The 20,275-nt window shown below is 46.9% G+C and overlaps 1 protein-coding gene across 2 annotated transcripts in view; it reads left to right on the top strand.

Annotated features, from left to right (window-relative positions):
- The first annotated feature begins 246 nt into the window (after positions 1 to 246).
- The window catches only part of ADCY9 (adenylate cyclase 9), an 84,337-nt gene continuing 64,308 nt past the window's right edge, over positions 247 to 20,275 (top strand). Inside the window, exon 1 of one of the 2 annotated variants that reach the window (XM_013176791.3) lies at positions 247 to 2,368. In XM_013176791.3, the coding sequence (XP_013032245.2) occupies positions 673 to 2,368 (1,696 nt within the window). In that variant the 5' untranslated portion in view covers positions 247 to 672. The remainder of the gene's footprint in view (positions 2,369 to 20,275) is intronic. The other variant, XM_048061381.2, reaches the window with a different exon arrangement.

Here is a 20,275-nt window from a genome sequence, read left to right as displayed (position 1 = left end):
TGAGCGAGCGCCGCCGCCCGCCTCCCCGCGGCCCGGCCCCCGCCCGGGCACGGCGCGGCACCGCCCGTCGGCAGGGGCACGGAGCGGGGCGGCGCGGAGCGGCCCCGCGGGCAGCCAGCGGCACGCGGCCGGCGTTGAGCGGAGCCCGAGGGGCGCCGGGTGCCGCAGCCCCGCGCAGGCCGGCGGGGAGCGGCGGGAGGCGGGCGGCGGGGCCGGGCCAGCCCGGCGGGGCGGGGGGCGGGCGGCAGGCGGGCGGGGGCCGGCCCGGCGGCGGCGGCGGCGGCGGCCGTGAGGGGAGCGCTGCCCGCCCAGCGGCCGCCATGGAGCAGCGGTGCCCTCCCAGCGGGGGCCCGGCGCCCCCCCGGCGACGCTGAGCGGGACCGGGCCGGCGGCGAAGCGAGCGGCGGGCCCCGGCCCCGGCCCCCCGCGCGGCGCCCCGCGGCCGTGCGAGGCGGGGGAATATGCGGGGCTGCCCGCGTTGCCCTGCCCTGCCTGCCGCGCCCGGCCCGCGGCGGAGAGCCCCGGCGCTGCCCGGCCGCCCCTGCGCGCAGGCGGCGGGAGGAGACTGAGCGCGACGGCCCCGGGAGCCGCGGGGTCGCCCCGCCGGCGGCTCTCCCGGCCCCGCCGGGTCCGGCTCCGGCTCCTCGGAGCTCCCCGGGAGGAGCCGACAACATGGCTTCCCCACCGCACCAGCAGCTGCTGCATCACCACAGCACCGAGGTGAGCTGCGACTCCAGCGGGGACAGCAACAGCGTGACGGTGAAAATCAACCCCAGGCAGCACCCGGGCTGCGGCTCTTCCAAGCGCTGCAAGTACAGCATCTCCTCCAGCTGCAGCTCGGGGGAGTCGGGGGGCGCCCGCAGGGCGGCCGGAGGCGGCGGCGGCCCCGGCCTCCGCCGGCAGAAGAAGCTGCCGCAGCTCTTCGAGCGGGCCTCGTCCAAGTGGTGGAACCCCAAGTTCGACTCCAACAACCTGGAGGAGGCGTGCATGGAGAGGTGCTTCCCGCAGACCCAGCGCCGGTTCCGCTATGCCCTCTTCTACATCGGCGTGGCCTGCCTGCTCTGGGGCGTCTACTTCGGCGTGCACATGAGAGAGAAACAGATCGTGTTCATGGTGCCGGCTCTGTGCTTCCTCTTGGTGTGCGTAGCGTTCTTCGCGTTCACTTTCACCAAGGCTTACGCTCGCCATTACGTATGGACTTCGCTGGTACTCACCCTCCTGGTTTTCGCCTTGACTCTGGCTCCGCAGTTCCAGGCACTGAATCCTCTCTCAGGAAGTGGTGACATGTCCAACCGGACGCCCCCGGCCAGTCCCGCAGACACTTGTCTTTCTCAAGTAGGCAGTTTTTCCATGTGTGTCGAAGTGCTCTTGCTGCTTTACACCGTGATGCACCTACCCCTGTATTTAAGCTTGTTTCTGGGACTGTCGTACTCGGTCCTCTTTGAGACCTTTGGTTATCGCTTCCGCGACGAGAACTGTTTCGCGCCTCTTGGAGCCGGGGCGATTTACTGGGAGTTGTTGAGTAAAGCCTTCCTTCACATCTGCATCCACGCCATCGGTATTCATTTATTTATCATGTCCGAAGTCAGGTCCAGAAGCACGTTCCTGAAAGTGGGGCAGTCCATCATGCACGGAAAAGACTTGGAAGTGGAAAAAGCCCTGAAAGAGAGGATGATTCATTCTGTTATGCCAAGAATAATAGCCGATGACTTAATGAAACAGGGGGATGATGAAAGTGAAAACTCCGTCAAACGCCATTCCACCTCAAGCCCCAAAAACAGGAAGAAGAAGCCCTCCATCCAGAAAACCCCCATAATATTCCGCCCTTTTAAAATGCAGCAGATAGAGCAGGTGAGCATTTTGTTTGCAGATATCGTCGGCTTCACGAAAATGAGCGCCAATAAATCCGCCCACGCGCTGGTGGGGCTCCTGAATGACCTGTTTGGACGTTTCGACCGCCTGTGTGAGGACACCAAATGCGAGAAGATAAGCACTTTGGGAGACTGCTACTACTGCGTAGCTGGCTGCCCAGAGCCCCGGGCAGACCACGCTTACTGCTGCATTGAGATGGGCTTGGGTATGATTAAAGCCATCGAGCAGTTTTGCCAGGAGAAGAAAGAAATGGTGAACATGAGAGTTGGCGTCCATACTGGGACGGTGCTGTGTGGCATTCTGGGAATGAGGAGGTTCAAGTTCGACGTGTGGTCCAACGATGTCAATTTGGCCAATCTGATGGAGCAGCTGGGGGTGGCTGGAAAAGTCCACATTTCCGAAGCTACTGCAAAATATTTGGATGATCGTTATGAAATGGAGGATGGAAAGGTGACCGAGCGAGTGGGTCAGAGCGTGGTAGCTGACCAGTTAAAAGGTACGTGCTTTTATTTTGTATTCGGTTCTTCTTTTTTTTTTTTTTCCCTTTTACGAGGGAATATTTTTTCCCCAGTACGTGTTTTGTGCTTGTTGACTTGCAAACTGAACGTGCTTTACACGTATCTCTGCGTGCTGGTGATCAGAAACGCCAAGGGAATTACGGAGTGAAAGATGCCATGGAGATAAGTGTGAAAGAGCTCACGCCTTTTTTTTTTTTTTTTTGGAGGGTACTCAAAGCATACTTTGACTTCAAAACTCCTTAAAATTCCTTGTGAGCTTATCGCGTCGTAGGGAGGAGAAGGTTAATGTGCTTGCTGTCTGCAAGAGGTTTTTGTTTTACTGTTGTGTGTCATCCTTTAATTCAGTAAATAAACTTGTTAATTGACTTCATGTGCCATACATACAGCATATGTGTTTTGCAAAATTATGTATATCTGTGAAAAGTTTTTTGGCACCGAAAGAGTTGGGACTGCGAAGGCATTTGGGAAAACTGACAGCTGGATTCACAGAAAGAAGTGAGCACTGCAGATTTGGCAGTTTGATAGCGAGTTGTTACGGTTCGAAGTTAGGCTGGAAAAAGTTACTGGGGTGGTGCAGTGAGCTAGCAGATGCTCTCATTTCTGCAGCTCTAAAGATTTGGGGATGAAACTGCAAATTTGCAATGCAGGAAAGAAAATGAGGGATCGTTCAGTTCCCCTTATAGCTTGGATAAGGGGCCGATACTCATTTTTCCGCAGAGTATTCATTTTCAAATGAGCCCCTTGACTGCTTTCCAGCAGAGGTAGCAGCACGTAGACATGCATGCAGGGGGATTGTACGTGCTGGGGCTTTCACTCTGGGGCTCCTTGGAAAAAGCTGTCCGTCTCCAGCACCGCACTTTTGTCTCTCCGAGGTGTGTGTGTCTGCAGCGGTGGTGCTCCAAAGTGGAGAGCAGACAAACAAAAATGAGCGTGGAATGCGTTGCAGCCCCTTTTGTGTGACGCGGGTTTATTTGTTCAGCTTGTAAACGGGCACGTTTCTATAAGGAAAGTGCGGAAAATGGAGGGGAGGAAACCAGAGGAGTCGCAGGAGAGCGTTGTGGTGGGGAAGGAGAGGTTTGTGGCAGTAAATACGAAACGAGGCCAGGATGGTTGTAGGAAGGTCAGCGAGTAAGGACGAGGGGAGAGCGTTGCAAAACAGCGGTAGAAGCGGTGGCGGCGGTCCGCTCGCCTGTGGCAGGTGCTTATTTTGATGTGACACAAATACTTATTTTTGGTGAACTAGCTGTCTGTATGCATATGGCAACAGGGCTGAAATGAGAGGCTTACGGGGAGGGAAAATATCAATAATGACATTGGTGGCTGGAAGCCACGGAGCTGAAGCAGATGTGTGTCCTGAGGCTTTAGCTCTCTATTTGACTTCTAAAAATACAAATTAAGTTAATTTCTTTGAAAACTGTTGACGCTGGGGTGGTTACGTGGAAGGGTACTTTCGAGAAAAAAGGATCAGATGTAGTCTCTCTGTCAGTGTAACTAGAAGCTTGCCTTTCTCGTGAAAATAAATTACATGATTTCTAGAGAAACAGCCCTGCGATGTTTAAGTTCTTATTTTCCCTCGTTCGTCTAACTTTATAGCTAAATGCAGTGTAAAGGCTGTGCTGTAGCAGCAAGTGAAATGAAGTGTTTTTGCTAAATTTATAACTGTACTCAGTGTCATTACTCAAAGTGACACGAATTGGCTTGTGGAGACGGATGGTACTGCTCTTCAATATTTTAATGTATTTGTTCATGTTTTCTAGGAGATCACAAGAGCGCTGTATAGAGCAGTTACGCCCCATGCCAGGAGTGTTTTTTCATGGTCTTTCTCAGACTTGTGTTCCGTCCTTGGTTCCATTTATTGCAAGGAGGCATAGGCTGCTCTCTCTGCAGCGTACTGATGCGGATTTGGCAGCTTCCAATGCCTTTCACGGGTCCTGCTTTAGCCAGGGCACTACGGATGAACAAGCTGAAATGCAGCTCAGATAAGATGAAGTATGCTTTGTGGATTGACATTTTAGTGGTGTCTTCTCACCCTGAAACCTAGCTATGACAGCATTTGGAAGATGTGGTAAGAATTACTTGAACAAGGAATTGCTTTAACAAGGGTTGTTTTGTTTATTTTTTTATTTTTTTCTTTCCCATCTCTATTTTGTCATGGAGCTGTAATTAGCTCACGTTTTATTATCCGTGTCTTCTATGGTTATAGAAAGCGAAGCCTGTGTGCACGTGTACTTGCGGCGCAGGCAGCCCCGTGCCGTGCCTGCTCGACGTGCAGGTGTGCTGCAAGGTGCGGCGGCTGCGGCAGTTGCCCATTTTTTCCTCTTTTCTCAGTCCTTTGCTCCACAGTGAGCTTACTTGGCTGACAGGTGAATGGCATCGGGGGGGAAAAAAAAAAACAAAACAGGGAAATGGCAATGATAAAAGCAATCTGGCAGCAGTGCCACTGCATGACATGGGGCTGGAGATTAAAACCAGGTGCAGGGGAGGGTTTAGTTAAGGAGCCGCTCTGAGAGTTAATGCGGTGAAGTGAATTTCACCTTGTAATTAATAGTCCTCTGCCAAGCACCTGCTCGGTTTTGTGACTGAAGTACTGTTAGGAAGCTTTGCTTTACTGTTTTCCCTGAGCATTAGTTGATAGCAGTGATAGAGCAGAGGAAGTTTGTTGTGGTTGTTTAATTATGTCATGCGTCGTACTCTTTTCAAGTATCAAAGCGCAGCGGAGATAACAGGCATAAGCTTTATTTCCCTACCAATACTTCACTTCTCAGTTTCCTTTCAACCTTTGGTATCTTAATGATATCCTATTTTTTATGTTGTATGCCTAGCCTATTATCTCTTAATTGCTTGAGCTGCCGCAGCGGTCGTTGCTATCTGTCTGAGGCTAAGTCAACATTACCAAGTCAACTCCTCATCGAGCAGAACGGGGGTGCTGAGGGCTCGTGTCCACCTCGGGTGGGTTTCAGGACTAGTGCCTGCACGAGCGCTGCCCTGGCACTCCGGACACGGCGCTGTGCTGGCTCAGGCGTAACCCAGGGTGCTGGTAGGGGTTTGCCAGGAGTCATCCTCCTGCTGCTCTGCTTGGTTGTTGGAACACGCGAGGCATAACCGAGTTTCTCCTTCCCTGTGCTGTTTTGTGTTTCGTTGGAATTTTTAGGATGGAAGTACCTTTTCTTCCTCCTTTGGCTGATCCATGATACCATGCTTCCTCGCCTCCTTATCGCAAGAAGTGCAGCCCCAGTATGTTCCTTCGTGTTTCTGACTTCCGAATTAACTAGATGGTGTTTACAGCATGCTGACGAGGAAAGAGAGCCATTGATGGCCTTACAATGTCTTTTTGCCTGACTGCTCATTGTTTTAAGATTGCTTAGGCCTGCTGTCCTAGCAACACCTTGGATTTGAGAGAGTTATAGGGGAGCAATGATGTAGTGATTTTTTCAAGTCCATAGATAAACCCTAGAGGTCAGTTTAATTGTATCTTCTGTATTAATTTTGCCGTAGGATTTGAGACAATTCACTTTTTCTGTTTTCTTGCTGAGCTTCCTAGCAAATACATGTATTGAGGACTATAAGATAGCAAGCGTCACATAATACGTGAGATTACGGTGTTAATGTGTGCCTTCAGGACTCTGTGGAGTCAGAGATCTCTTTTCAGGATATAAAAAGTCCTGCTTATGGAAATATTTTTGTTTTGCTCTTGGTTGTTCTTGTTTCTTCTTGGTTGTTTGCATTTCTTTTTCTTGTTACTTAGGAGGTCACAATATTGCTATTTGCCAGCCAGTCAGCAACATTTTCAGAAATACCAGGGTCACCAGCATCTTTTTTTGAGCGCTCAAAATGCGTAAGCATGTTGGGGAAGAATGCTAGCTCTGTTTATGGAGCATAGCACAACGGAACCATGGTTTCATTTGGGACGTTTGCATGTATGCTGTTAGCCTAGTGAGAGTCATTGTTATTAAATTCCCTAAAAAATTCCTGGCTGTTCTGCCTCAAGCCACCTCCTTCAGTTTGTCTCAAGGAATGGCGTTACCCCTGAATTCCTGAAAGCGCTTGACAGACACAGTTTCTCTATGGTTGCCATTTGCTTCATCATGGAAAAAATGTCAGTGTTTCCTGTGCTCTCTGTCACTGGCTCAGCAGCTCGAGCTGTGCGTGGCCGTGGGGTGCAGGTCTGGTGGTGTGAAAATCCCCCTTCACCTGTGGCAGCTGGTGGCTCCAGCTGGTAAAGCACTTGTAGATCCAGGGCTTAATGTTTTGTCCTTTGCCATTCTCAGCGCTTCTTCTAATAACTTTGCGTTTTTAAAAAAGCAAAGGTTATAAAATTCACCATTTCGCCTGATATTGCAACCTTTCTGTGCGGTCCATTAAGGCTGTTATTTCTCCATAAATAGCCCGGCTGCGTGAAGGCGCGGTGGCAACCTCTGACCGACGGGATGCGCGTCCCTGGGCAGGCCCTGCCTGGTGACCCGATACTCTGCTGCTCTTCGGGTTTCAGTTACAGGGAGGCAGGGCTGGTGTTCCTGAGAGAAGAAAGTCTCAGATAAGGCTATGTGGAGGCAAAGCACTGAATTTTTCTTCCCTTCCTCCCCTCTTGCAGATCAGGCGAGACCAGGATTGCACCCGATGGCAGTGAAATCTTCCCAGCCTGCCCATCTTTCTGTCTTTTCGCAGGGCTGCATACAGAGGACCCGTGCAGTTGTGTGCTTCTCGAAGCTCTTAGGTGGATGAAAAATAAGATGGAAGTTTCCCTGAACTTCCTGAGCCCAGCCTGCTGGGCCTGCTGTAAATCTAGAAGGCTTGTGCTTGTGCCAGCAGGACAGCTCAGCAGAGAGCTCTGTGCGGGTTCGTCTTTGCTGCGTGACTTGGCTAAAAGCAGCTTTAGTCTCTAAAGAGGAGATTTTAGTGAATAGTCAGTTTATCATTTTTACATCGTCTGACCTATAAACTGTTGTTATTGAGGTGGAAGTCCACGATCTTGTTGTCAAGTGTGAGACTGAAAATATAGTATCATAGACAGGTTGACTTCTCTCCTGTATTTTAAAAATGGAAAGTACTCAGTGACAGATAAAGAATTATAACTAGAGATAATTTGCATGAAGGCATGTTGCCAGGAAGAAGTAAATTCCACGTTGATTTAACATTTTGACATGATCTGTAATTTTACAGTGTAATAGCAAAAAGAAAAGAGATAAATAGTGCATGAAGTTCCTCAACCTGATTCTTGTCGAAGTCTTCACTTGGTAAAGATACGTTTTGTACTTATAAACAAAAGAACCTTATGGGAAAACCTAGTGATTATTCAACTTTCCAGATACTTTGCATGATGTAATGATAGAGCTTTTTCTGAAAGTAAACATTTGTATTTTTATTTATGTATTAGTGCTAATCAGCTTTATTGCCAGGTAGGTATGACCTCTCCAGAAAGATCAATTTCTCCAAATTTTGAGGGAGATTTGCTGAGTTGCTCTTGACTTTACACAAGATCAAGTAGCAAAGTATCTCTATTTAGAAATCCTCACACCTAAGCTGTTTTTATTATTCAAGGGGAACTTGGATGCTGACCGTTGAGGCCCTGAGTTTTGATAACATACTTCTGGACTAATTTGATTGCACGTGGTGCAAAGCCATTTGTAAGTACAGTTACCGTCTATGTAAGATTCTTCACTTTGCACAGGGTGGGGCCTGGCTCTGGCCATATACTTTGTTTAACAAAGTGGCCTCCAGTTTCAATTTTTTTGTATGTCCTGACACTAACAGGGAAGTCAACATGTGGCTTCCAGTCTGACTGTAAGGTGTTGCTGGCTTCAGCCCTACCGCAGTGCTGCTGGGTGGAGTAACAGCTTTACTAGCCCTTAAGACGTTTACATCCTCAAAGAGTTGAAGTGAGCACAGCACGAGTGGGGCGTTATTTTAAAACGTGGGCAAGATCAGTGTTGAAATCAGGTCCTGTAACATTGGAGTGACACCGTAACGTCTGCTGCAGTCGGTGATTGTCATCTGCAGAGGCTTTCTTTCATGTTCCTTTCTTTGGCTCCCCAAAATACAGTTGTTGAAATGCAAACCAGTACCCTACAAATAGCAAGTCAGAACTCCCTTCTTCTTTCTCTCCATTTACTTCAGTAAATCTTCAGGAGTGTGTGAGGGACTGTTCAAATGCAAGAGAACTTTCTGTTCTTTAAATAAGAGCATTGATATTGTAGCTTATAGGGGGAAAAGATTGATGGAAAAGACAAAGCACAGTCAAAAACACATAATTATATTCATCTTCTGTCACAAGGATTGAATGGATTGTTTAAAACCCTCTTCAGTTGTTTCACAATATGTACTTCACTTTTCCTTCTGGCAGGCAAAGTATATAAGAACTTATATTCGCCACTTTAAAGCACAGTACAATTTCATTGCATTTCAGGTTGCCGTAAATTGTCCTGGAATACTAATCAAATTAGTAAATTAACACTGCTTTCTCCCCTCTGCAGCTCATGGTTGAGCTTTCTCACTCTTGATCCTGAATCACAAGCTGACTGCATCCCTCCTGGCTCTGTAAGGAGAGACTGCTATTCCTGCTTCCGTTACAGCTGACACTTGAAAATTCCCTGCTATTTTTAGATGATTTTCAATCTCATTTCTGTCCTTCAAAAAGAAAAAAAAAAATCCTAGCCTTTCAATTTTTAACTTCCAGTGGGAGTTGCTATTGCAAAGAAGCCAGCTAGTCACCGTAGTCGCATTAACACATTTTAACAGGTTCTGTTACCTACGTTTGTGTTACTGTCAAGGCTGTTTCACAGGTTTGTGGGAGATGGCTGGAACTTGACTTAAAGCAAAGCCGTGCGGGTTGTGGAAGTGCAGCTGCTTGCTCCCAAGGAGCATTTAGTGAAAACACGAGGTGACAGTTGCAGCAGGAGTGGGCTGGGAGCAGCACCACAGTGCTGCGGGCCTGGCCGCGGCCTAGGGCCATGCTGAGGGGCCGCGGCTGCCTGGGCAGGTTCGGCTGGAGCCGGGCTCCTCTCGAACCTCTTTGTCTGTCCTGCGTGGCGCTGGCCTGTGCTGCCCTTCCAAACCAACTTGTTTGCATCGCATGAATGTTCTCTTGTTTCCAGAAACGCTCTAGCCTAGAGTGCTAGGCCTACCGGATACATGGCTTTAGGGTTAGATAGGTTTTGTGATTCTAAAGTTATTTTGTGAAGGAACAAAATGTTCCAGATGTTTTTCTTCAGCGAGCATCCCTCAGATTCAAAATGTCCCTTACATCTGCCTGCAAACTTTTGGATTTGTATTTGCTACAGTAACTTAATGTGGGAATTCTTAGGAAACCATATAAATAACCATAAATACATGCTGCAAGTCTTTATTTCACCGACAGTGCTTCCTGTTCCTTTGAATGCAATTCTTAAGCTGTTGTCTTCAGCTTGACTTGATAAATTTAGAAATCACATTATTGTCATGAAGTTGTACTACCTAGAGAAAATCCCCCCAAATTGGAACAGTGACGAGGAGCTACTGGAAGAATGAAGTACGCTAGCTTGCTGATGGGACCTTTCTGTTTGTGGCTTGACATATGCAGAAACACGCAAACAAAAGAAAACGTCTTTTGCTATACCTGTAATGTCTTGTTTGCCTAAGAGCGAAAGAGCGGCTGTCTTGCCTCTTGCTCTTTTCCTTTGGCTGTCGGCTGAAGGTAACCCTGGTTCCCGTGTGTGTCTGCCAGGAGCGGGACCATCCCCGGTGTTCCTCCCATTGCATGGGGAGTGGAGGGACACAGAGAGATGAAAAGCATCCAAATGCAGCTGTCTGTGAACTAGGGGTTAACATTGGTTCCCTTCCACTTTTGTTAGCTTATAGGCCTTTGAAGGAAAGCTCACAGAATGGTTAGGTTTGGCAGGGACCTCTGGTCATCTGATGCAACCTTCTGCTCAAGCAGGGAATCCTTTTCTGCCCCCTCAGAGATAAGAGGGAGAAGGAGACGGTGAAAGCAAAACTAGTTTATAATCAATATTAGCAATTATTCATACGTTTTATGAGCTAAAATGGTGACAGTTAGGTTGACTGCTTAACAGCACAATAAGCAAAAAGGAGTCGGTAATTGAAATAAAATGCACTTGGAAATGTTGATTCAGCCTGTAGGAAATGTAAGAAAACTTCTGTTTCTGGTATCAGTGCTTAATTCTTTGCATTCATTAGATAAACAAGAACATTTAAAACAGAAACGGAAACTTTTTTTTTTAAATGTACAGCTTGGATGTCTGACTTGAATGCATATGCCTAATGCATGAAATAGAAGTTACTTTTTTTCTTTACACCTATTTTCAAAAAGCTGCCTGATAAGCTTTTGCATAGCTGTTCCTGGTAGTTCTTGAATCAAATTCTTGCAGTTATTTTTAACTCCTGTTCAGTGGACATGTGAGGTCTGTCCTGTAAGGAACGGAGTGTCTTTATCCTCTGACCGACTTGGACAGAAGTGAAACAGGTAAATCTCTTGGAAGTACTCAGGGCCTGACACGGCCGGTGTTAAAGACAGGATGTAATGAGGAAATGCTACTGCAAGGACATTATTTGCAAAGAGCCCAAGTACAATGTTAGCTCCAAATTTCTGTTGTTTAAATAACGTGATGCTCGGTAAGAGCTGTGGGTGTTTCTAGGAAGTCTGCATTTGGGCTGTACCAGCAGAAGGAATGGCTGCAGGCTTCCAGAAGAACAGCGAAAACCTTGTAGTGTGGCACTTGCCCACAGTGAAGTTCTGCTAGCAGATCATCTGACCTTGTTCCAAGACTTTTGTAGCCTTTTCCACCTATGCCAGTTTTCAGGACTTGGTTCTTATTTGATAACAATATGTAAAAGGGTTTCACTTGTTTTGCTTTCAGTCTGACTCCCTTTCTGTGACTGACGTTGCTACTGCAGTACGTTATGAAAGCGGTTTTATCACGTATGTACATGTAAGTTACTATTGAGACAATATGAATAATATTTAATGTTTTACTTGCTGCTTGGCAATGTAGCGTCAACTGGAAGCAGAGAGCTTTCTTAAAAATACCACGTGAGGATGAGAAAATTTATTATTAGTTGTTTCATAATCTCAATAAACCATTTAAGAGAAACGCGCACACGTGCCATGCCTTTCCCCAGTTTCTGGAATCCGTAGTGATTGCTAATTGAATTTTTCTGCTGAGGATGTTAAACTAACATGTATGTCTTAGGTTATGAAACATTGCTGCCACTGGAATCTGCTGTGGGTACGGAGCTGTAAACAAAAGGTCTCTAGTCTTCGCTGAAGTCACGTTTTCCTACCTCTGTTGGAAACTTTACTCATACTTTGGTATTTGATGATAGCTTTTTGCAAAGCAGTTCAAAAATCTTTATTGCCTGAAACTGTTGCGAGTTACTTGCTTTCAATGTACGCATACATATGTGTTTGTGTATATGTATAGCATTTCAGTAAATATGTGCATCCTGAGGGTGTTTCTTGTACGAAAATGTACCAACTTGTCTTTGCAGCCTGTTATTTCTGAAAAATGGTCTTCTGTGCCTATGACCATCACTATGTAACCCTTCTGCCTCACTGCAGTTCAGCTGGGGTGTCCATTGTCCCTCCTTTATCTAGCTGGGCTACGGTGAAATCAAAGACATCGTGAGAACTGTTAGTACCAGTAAAGCTCGTGATTCTACCGTCTTATTTTTCAGACCCATTGTCAAAAATTTAAAATTAGGACTTTAGACAGCTGGTACTTTTGATGAGACAGAAGCGTATCTCTAGCAGTAATCACCGGAGTAGGGTTGCCACTGTCAGGATTGTTGGTGTGTCTGATGAGAAGTTCAGGGACACTTGCAGGATCAGGCATAACACTGAATTTAACCTCTCACAGCTGGATTTTTCCAAAGGCAGTAAGGAGGTTTACGTGCCCATAGCCACAGCAATGTCCAGAGGCCGTGGTGGGAATCCTTGTCTGAAGAATTGTATTATTTTATTATACAGGGATGGTTTGCCTTTTACAATTTACTGCATGAAAACTTTGAAGTCTAATTCCGCTGTCTGTGTATCACTGCACATGAGCTACAAATCAAAGCAAACAGGAATATGTCATTTTGAAATCCCATCTATTGAAATGATTATGGAAAATGCACTTGCCTCTTTTTTACTACTTTTCATCAAAGAGCAAAAATGGCCAAAATATAACATTCAGCTTAGGTCAAATAAATGTGTGGTCATATTGGATGTAAGCTGGCTTGCTGGAATGTCTCCAATTCTGGTGTCAGTTTCTCTGATAACTCGGCACCTGATCACTTTTCTTCTCCTGTCTTAAGGTTTTATGTTGCTGCGCATCATTGCAGGTATAAGAACCATCCCTGTAATACATCCCAACAGTCAGATTTTTAATGTGCTTCCTGAAAGTTTGTCTGTCTCTTCTTGGAAAAAAAAAAAACACAACCTGTGACAACATTTTGGTTTGGGTTTTTGGTTATATATTCCCCGTTTTATTTTATGTGTATTAGTGAGGTTGTTTTTGTTTGTTTGTTTGTTAGCAGAGACATAGCAATATCTGTAGAGATGTAATCCTTGTCATGGTAGGCGAGTATTTTTTGGAGAGGAATTTTTTGTTGTTGACATGTCCTTTGTAAAAACACTGGATTAACCAAATCGCCTTGTAACCTTCATTTCATGGCTGGACCTCTTCAACCGAGTGTACTTTCTTTTCAGTTCATGGCTAGAAGTTCAGCCATTAGTGCAGGTTCGTTGAGATGAAAGCCTTAAAGCTTTTAAAATGATGGAGATCTCATAGGTCCAAGAGATCTCATGTGGTCAGAGCATCTAGGTCATGGGAGGCTCCGACATATTGCACCGGTTAGAGCTAGGATCTGGTGTTTGAAGGCACCATCAGCTGCTCTCAGTCAGGCTTAACTTGGGAGGAGTGCTCAGCTCTTGCAGCACAACGGGCCAGATCTTCATCAGATGGCTGGTGTTAAAAAAAAAAAAAAAAAAAAAAAAGCTTTGCTTAGCTATCTATAATTAATACGGAACATGCTAGAACCTACCTGTTGATAGCAAAGGCAGGAGCACATCTAAGACAGATTTTCAGAGCGCCTTTGGCTTTCGCCGCTGTTGCTACAGCAGGGCCTGGGGCGCACCCAGCTCGGCAGCGCTGCCCGTGCAGGGGCCGCGGGCAGAGGAGTTCATGGTGGCTGCAGTCAGGTGCCGAGACTGAATCAGGCCATATGGAAAACATTTTTGATCAGGCACAGCGTTTTCTGAACGCTGCAAAAAAATGAGTGCGTGACGTGGCTGTTTTTAAAATGTAGTGTGGCTGTCCGTCAAGCACTGAATTCTTTCCAAGATTTTGAGAGGTGACAAAGTTGGAAGTTGTCTTAGAACATAAAAAGAAAGTTTTTAAAGTTAGGATAGATTTTCTTGCTACGCTCCCCCACTCTCTGCCCTTCCATAAAGTAAGGTATTTTATAAGCACTTAGATAAACTGTGTATGTATTTTGGGACTGAACTTGGACTATGATTTGCCTTGTGTGAGCCTAATGACATAGACAGCTATGCAGCACATCAGGCTGTAAGTGTGCGTGCTGCTGCTGTAGCAGGAGGGGGCTTTGCGGTGCCGGGTTGTGCTGGATTTGTTAATTCTTGCGCTGCTTCCTACGGCCAGGAGCCGGGCCGGGCCCTGCCAGGGTTCTGTGCGGATTTTAAACAGCAAATCTTCCTCATGCAAGCAGCGTGCTTTGCTGAAGTTGTTATAATCGTTTCCTTTCAGAGGAGCCAGCTGGTTTTAATGGCGGAGTTATTGATTTGGGGAGGTTGTGTGATTTTGTGTGCGCGCTCGTGTCGCCTGCAGGACGGTCCGGTAACAAGTCTCTGTGGGGTAATGCGTAAAACTGCATTGATACACATTGAGTGCGTCGGCAATTTATTTAAATAAGAGCACTTTAAGTGTAGCAAAGGGCTTCCACACATGTAAGCCACGAGGAAGGGTGCTTGGACAGTCCTTGCTGCGGTGTTCAGGTGGTTCAGCACAAAGCGAAGTACAAGAGGAAGGGCTGTAAACGCAGACGTGGGGATTGGAAGAAGGAAGCCTGAGAGCATTTCTGAGAGTTTTTATCGCCCCTTTCAATGTGTATGTCAAATTACAACACTGCTGCCATGACCGTTAGAGGTTGATGTTAATTAGCCAGAGGACTGCAGCTGCCATTAGGTGGCCATTGGCCAGTCTCACAAAGCCAGTCACGATCCTGTCCCTACGCGTGAGTTGATAATGGCTCTTCTACAGCCTTGTCGGGTAAATAAATAAGTTTGGGTTTGGGTTCTTTTTTAAGCATAATTAGATTTCTTTTTCCTGGTGTGACTTTTCCATGTCTTGTAATTTGAAGAAAAATCCCTCCGACCCCTTTCTTTCAAGAAAGCCTAAAATAAATGTCTCAATGTGTATGCATGTGGATATTTTTATACCAATACATAACTGAACCATAACAAAAGGAGGATGAAATGTTATTCTTTAATATTTACTATTTACCTTAGGTGGTCAGGAGGTAAAAATCTGCAGCATGGGCCGAGCACACCAGCTGGGAAGAAGCTGTGCGTTCGGGTAACTGGGACAAACTGCCTTTGTGTGCTTGCAGAGGGATGCCGTGGTTGGACAGGGGCAAGTGCTCGCTTTGAGAACTGTCTGGAGTCCCTGCCGTTAGTTTCTTCCGTGTCTGTAGCTGTGTAGCCCGTCCCTGGAAAACAGTTGTGCAGGCATCTGTCAGAATGTGTTATTTTTCTGACATGCCCATTCAATAATCTGCCCGAGGAGGTAAGTCAGCCTTCATCAAACCCCGGTTATAGCTGCAGCCAGGGGTCGTTATGTTCGTGTTTTGTAGGGTTCCTGCCTGCTCTAATAAAGCTGCTGGAACAGTTGGCTTCAGTGCCCTGGTCTGTGAAGATTACCATTGTTAATGTCACTTTTTTATGGGAGACTGACCAGACACATCCTAAAAACGCAGCAGTGAAGTGCCAGCGTGCAATAACTGCAATTTCTAAGCTGCGACCCCTAAAAGCAGGTTTAAAACCCCATCAGCAAACAGGTGCTCGCTTCCCAAATGTATTGTGGTAGAGGGAGCACCACAGAGTGCTGCTGTGTGCAGGGCAGGGCAACGAGCTCATTCGTTCGCTGGTAAGAAGCTGTGCTTGCGTTTTGTTGACAGTGAGCTGTGATTGCTGACAGCGGCTCCCAAAATGCAGTATTTGAGGTTTCTCCAGAAATGCAGGCATTTGTAAGTAAGTGGGCTAAATCAACTAAATTCTGTGTAGTTAAAATCAGTATTTCTACTCCATGGACACGGTGTGTTGCTTGATACCTCTGTCTCAGACACTGTCTGCCTGCACGTACACTTATGTGTTGAGCTGGGAATATTTTGTGTCTCCACATTTTCTCCCCATAGCATTTTCCCCCCATGTTGAGTTAAGGAAGAATACAGGGCTGAACTGTACTTTCCCTTTTTGGTACATCCGTATGCATTATCTGTAATAGAGTTTGGGGCCTTAAAAGGGAAAATCGGTATGTAGATACTCACATGAGAAGCGACAGGGAGATGTGGGGATACCAGGCACGTTTCGGCAGCAGGATGAAGAACAGCGGGTTCGGCCCAGCAGCGCTGAAAACCCCCCTCAGCGGTACGGGCAGACGCAGTATTTGCAGGGAGGAGCGTCCACCGCATCTCCTGAGCTGCCCCTTCGCTTCTGCGTCCCGCGCTCTGGTGGCAGGTCCTCGTTAGTGGCGTTGTCCAAGGCAGTGTCCGCGTTGTTCTGCTCGGCTTTTGCTTCCTGCACTCGTGGGTGGAACCCGGTGTTCTGCCTCCAGGCTTGGAAAGGAGAAATTGCTGTCAACGCTATTTTGCAGCTTTTTTTTTTTTTTGTACAAACCAGATAATGATTTATCCTTCCTACCGCAGTGTTACGGCAGTTCTGGCAGGGAGAGGATTTTTAAGTGACATTCACTTGGGAGGACGGAAATGATTCTTTAATGGCCTAACGTTTTCAGATACTGCCTAGCATTTGGGGTGATTCATGACGTTTCCTGAACCAGAATTTACCTTTTTGGATGTTGGGGAAGGAAAGAACATACTGCAGCGGCGGTAGTGTATCCAAGATGCTTTTTGTTGTTATTTCAGTGAGATCTCCCCAAAGTAAATTCCAAGACCTTTAGCACTTGGCGGAGCCTTTACTTGTCCCGTGTGCAGAAGAAAAGATTGATTCAGTACATTTATCCAGCTGACATTTGGCTGGTTTGAATACATTTTCCACTTAGTGTGACTGGTCTTGTGAATATGTTCGGATGTGAACCTGTCTCCACGTGTGGAGAAATTGGGGTTTTTGAGCTATCTGTGTGTGTGTGTACGTATATAGTTGCGGTATTATCAGCCAAAGCAACAGGGAGACCAAGTGTGTAAATGACACCTGAAAATATGAAAGGTAAGCACTAATACAAGTGCTTACAGCACAGGCAGTACGTGGCCAAGTTCCTTCATGTTCGCCTTTAAAATTTGCTATTTTGGCATTTGGAACTTTAATGTCCAAATTTTTGAAACATACTGCACTCTTTTAATTTATTTTTCTTTTTAAAATCTACTTAATAACTAGGAGGTTAGTTGGCAAAAACATGTTTCAAGGGAAGCAGAAGTGAAAGAGGGAGAGACGGTGGATTTTTGGTCCGGTGGGAGATGGCTCGTTCCCCCAGGGCGGCCGTGCCCCTGGGTTCCCAAAGTTCAGGTGCTGGGGGCTCTGCTGGGACCAGTTTTTCTTTCTGGGTTATCCGTTACGTTCCCGACTGATTTTAGGGGCCGCATTTCAGAGGAATTTTCTCAGTGCAGTGCAAGCCACTACCCATGGTAACTTGTGCGCTTCTAAAGAAAGGTCGTATTTGCTGGTATCGCCCTCCCTGCCCCCAAAACCTGACAGCTGTTTTAAGAAGTTATTTTCAGGCTGGAACATGAAACTTGGAGGAGAACCAGCCTTCTTTATAAACAAACTCAGCAGTTCCCCCCTATCAAATACGACTCTGTACTTTTATTTACAACTTAATGCAGCTGATCATATGTTACTGCTGTAGTTTATTTCCCCCTTTTTATTTACTTTAATGTTCTTTAATGTTTGTTTGCTAATAATTCAAGAGCGTAAACAACTGGAGGTGGTGGTGGACTTTGTGGTGTGAGTCGTAATAGCATTTCCAATGCAGTTTGCTGATGGGAAAAAGGATGTTGAGAAATAGGAAAGCTAGGATTTTCACGTATTCGCATCATGGTTTTTAGCTGTAGAACTGAAGAGCAAAACTTATTTTTGAGCAATGTCTCGCATACTTTGGTGCAATTTCCCAAGGTCCCATAGCACCATGGTAGCTTCTCTGAAAATATTGTGGCTTATTTAGATAAATTTTCAGTGTTTGTTTTCTTTGTTCTCTTGCAACTGAAGATAAGCCCTGTAGGCAATACCGCAGGAAAATATTTTAATGGGACGGAAGCAGTGAAGGGAAAATAGTTATTCCTAAATTTTCTTTTGTATTTTTAATTACCCATTAGATCATATCTTCTGAGATGTAAATTAGCGATGGATTTTGTGGTGATAGGCAGAAAAACAGGGAGGGCGGTAGGGAAGTGGAAATCAAAGGGATGCTGTGTGGTGGTGGGAGGGAAGAGGTGGTGAGGAGTTGAGATCTGTAGAAAGCCAACCTGGACCGCTTTTCGGGGGCGTTTCTTGTTTAGCCATTGGATGTCGTTAGTTTTGTTTCAGTAATAGAAGAAACGCAGCCAAAACAAGATGTGAAGCAAGTGGAGAGGGCCCGTAAGAGAGCAACAGAGACAGACAGATGCCTAGAAAAGAGGAAAGCAATTGCAGCTGTTTGGGTTGGGGTGGAAGGATGAGTAGGAGGGCGCTGCGTAGGGGGCAGGACCCAAGTCCTGTCCTTATGCTGCTGCATCAGCACCGGGCCCGGCAGCGTGGGCGGAATGACAGCAACTTCATCATGTTGAGGATGCTAAAACACTGAAATGAATTAATGGATCACCCTGGGAGGTCGTAGGGTTTTCCCCGCTGGCAGTTCTCGTGAAGAAGCGAGGAGCTCCGCAGGGAGTGCCCCGGGGCGTGTGGGTGGGCTGGGTTAGAGAGATGGGAACAGCGGCGCTGGGACAGCTGAGCTGAACTGTGCCGCTGCAAGTGGAGATGCTGTATTTCATCAAGATGGCATTAAAAGAATTTTAATCCTCTTTTTGAAAACATAAAGTGCTGGTGCTTTACTGGGCGGGGGAGGGTTTTTGTTTTGTTTTGTTTTTTTGTTTTTAATGTCATGATTCATCCACAGTGCAGGATGAAAGAAGATTTGCTGCTGTCCCCCAAAGCTGCACGGAGCAGTGACGTGGTCCTACCTGCGATAACCAGGGCTGTGCTGGGCGAGGGATGGGCTGGGCACGTGTCGGGGCTGTGGTGCTTTCTGGAATGACACTTAAGCAGTCCCCAAGCCTCATTGCCAGAGGTTTTCCTATAGGTAGAATTTTATTTTTTTTTTAACATGCTCATGTATTTGAGCATGTACTGAGCCAGCAGTGTGCCCTGGCAGCCAGGAGGGCCAACAGTATCCTGGGGTGCATCAAGCACGGCATCGCTAGTCGGTCGAGGGAAGTGATTGTCCCGCTCTGCTCTGCGCTGGTGCGGCCTCACCTCGAGTACTGTGTGCAGTTCTGGGCACCGCAGTGCAAAAAGGACATGAAACTGTTGGAGAGTGTCCAGAGGAGGGCTACACAGATGGTGAAGGGACTAGAGGCAAAGACATACGAGGAGTGGCTGAGGTCACTGGGCCTGTTCAGCCTGGAGAAGAGGAGGCTGAGGGGGGACCTCATCGCAGTCTACAACTTCCTCGCGAGGGGGAGTGGAGGGGCAGGCAACCTATTCTCCGTAAACACCAGCGATAGGACCCATGGGAATGGTGTTAAGCTGAGGAAGGGGAAGTTTAGGCTGGACATCAGGAAGAGGTTCTTCACCGAGAGGGTGGTCGCACACTGGAACAGGCTCCCCAGTGAAGCAGTCACTGCACCAAGCCTGCCTGAATTTAAGAAGCGATTGGGCTGTGCACTTAGCCACATGGTCTAAACTTTTGGGCAGACCTGTGCGGTGCCAGGAGTTGGACTTGATGATCCTTACGGGTCCCTTCCCACTTGGGATGTTCTATGATTCTACGATTTGTATATAAATAAATGCATCGATTCTGTTAGCTCGGAACTATTAATTCTGGAAAAGAAAACAATTGCAAACCAATGGTTTGGGGGGTTGCTTTGCTTTTGATGTGAAAAGCCTTGGATGCTGCAGCCACGCAAAACACCAGGACAGATGTGGGACGCATCCTGATGCCCCAGCTGCCAGCAGAGCGGTGCCGGTCCCATCGCACCGCAGCTGGCCAGGGCTGGCCGGGAAGCACCTGCGGCCGGCGGAGGTCTCACGATGCTCCAGAGGGTGGCTGCGCTCAGCTGTGACAGTTTGTCCCTCTGCATCCTTTTCCTTTCAGTGCAGTCTTCTGGACACACTTGTATGGTAAGTTTTTGTGACTGCAGATGTGTTTGTTGTTGGAATTTACTCCACTCTGCTCTGCGAGCCTTGCCATGGTGTTTCCAGGTCTGTTTCACTGGAAATTTCTCTTGCACCATCTAAGCTTGCAAAAACAAACCAGGCATAACTATTTGGAAAGGTTGTTTTGTGAGCTGTTCTTTCTGTATTTTCCAAATGTATATTGCCAACAATAAGACGAAAGTGACGGAAAGGTGCTTTGGGTGAAAGCATGACCCAGGAACAGTAGAAGTTCTGTTTCCTCTTTGGCTTTGTGCAAACCAGCAAAGCACGTTGGTATCATGAAACGTTCTCAAATATTTTCTGTTCT

This window comes from Anser cygnoides, chromosome 15, assembly GCF_040182565.1.
Source record: "Anser cygnoides isolate HZ-2024a breed goose chromosome 15, Taihu_goose_T2T_genome, whole genome shotgun sequence".
In the NCBI taxonomy this organism is placed as follows: domain Eukaryota; kingdom Metazoa; phylum Chordata; class Aves; order Anseriformes; family Anatidae; genus Anser; species Anser cygnoides.
The sequence above is the reverse complement of the archived record's forward strand: the minus strand, read 5'-3'. Positions and strand labels throughout refer to the sequence as shown.